The sequence below is a fragment of the Aptenodytes forsteri genome, unplaced genomic scaffold (genome assembly GCF_000699145.1).
Source record: "Aptenodytes forsteri isolate BGI_AS27 unplaced genomic scaffold, ASM69914v1 Scaffold61, whole genome shotgun sequence".
NCBI lineage: Eukaryota > Metazoa > Chordata > Aves > Sphenisciformes > Spheniscidae > Aptenodytes > Aptenodytes forsteri.
This window is the reverse complement of record NW_008794443.1, coordinates 887526-887928: the sequence shown is the minus strand read 5'-3', so window position 1 is coordinate 887928 and position 403 is coordinate 887526. Positions and strand designations below refer to the sequence as shown.

General features: G+C 71.0%; 1 protein-coding gene across 1 annotated transcript in view; it reads right to left on the bottom strand.

The window, feature by feature from the left end:
- Positions 1-403, bottom strand: part of IGSF21 (immunoglobin superfamily member 21) — a 32730-nt gene that overhangs the window by 4629 nt on the left and 27698 nt on the right. The window contains 1 exon segment of the mRNA XM_009289745.1: positions 1-375. Coding sequence (XP_009288020.1) covers positions 1-375 — 375 coding nt within the window.

The window sequence follows — 403 nt, the reverse complement described above, 5'->3', positions numbered from 1 at the left end:
TGGAGAGCGCCGGGTGCTTCACCTCACAGCTGAAGAGCGCCTCGTTGTCGATTTGGGGGTTCAGGGTCCAGGTGAGGGTGGCCCGCGCCTCCACCGTCCCGTCGCTGACAGGCGCATGCGTGTGGCGGAAATAGTAGATGGGCTCCGCCACGTGCACCCATCGTGGGAATTCCCGGCTCACCACCGTTTCGGGGATGGTTTCGGTGACAGGACCCCGCTCGGCCGCCAGCCCCCGCGGGGGTTCTGCCGTGGCCGGGGGTCGCCCGCCTCCCACCTCCCCTTCAGCTGCCAGCGATTTCGGCACCTTGGTGTCATCCAGGTCGCGGTGAAGGAGGTTACGGGGTGCCCAGCTCCCGGCGCCGGCCGGCGGCCCCGGCAGGGGGGGGGCCTCGAGGGGCCCCCC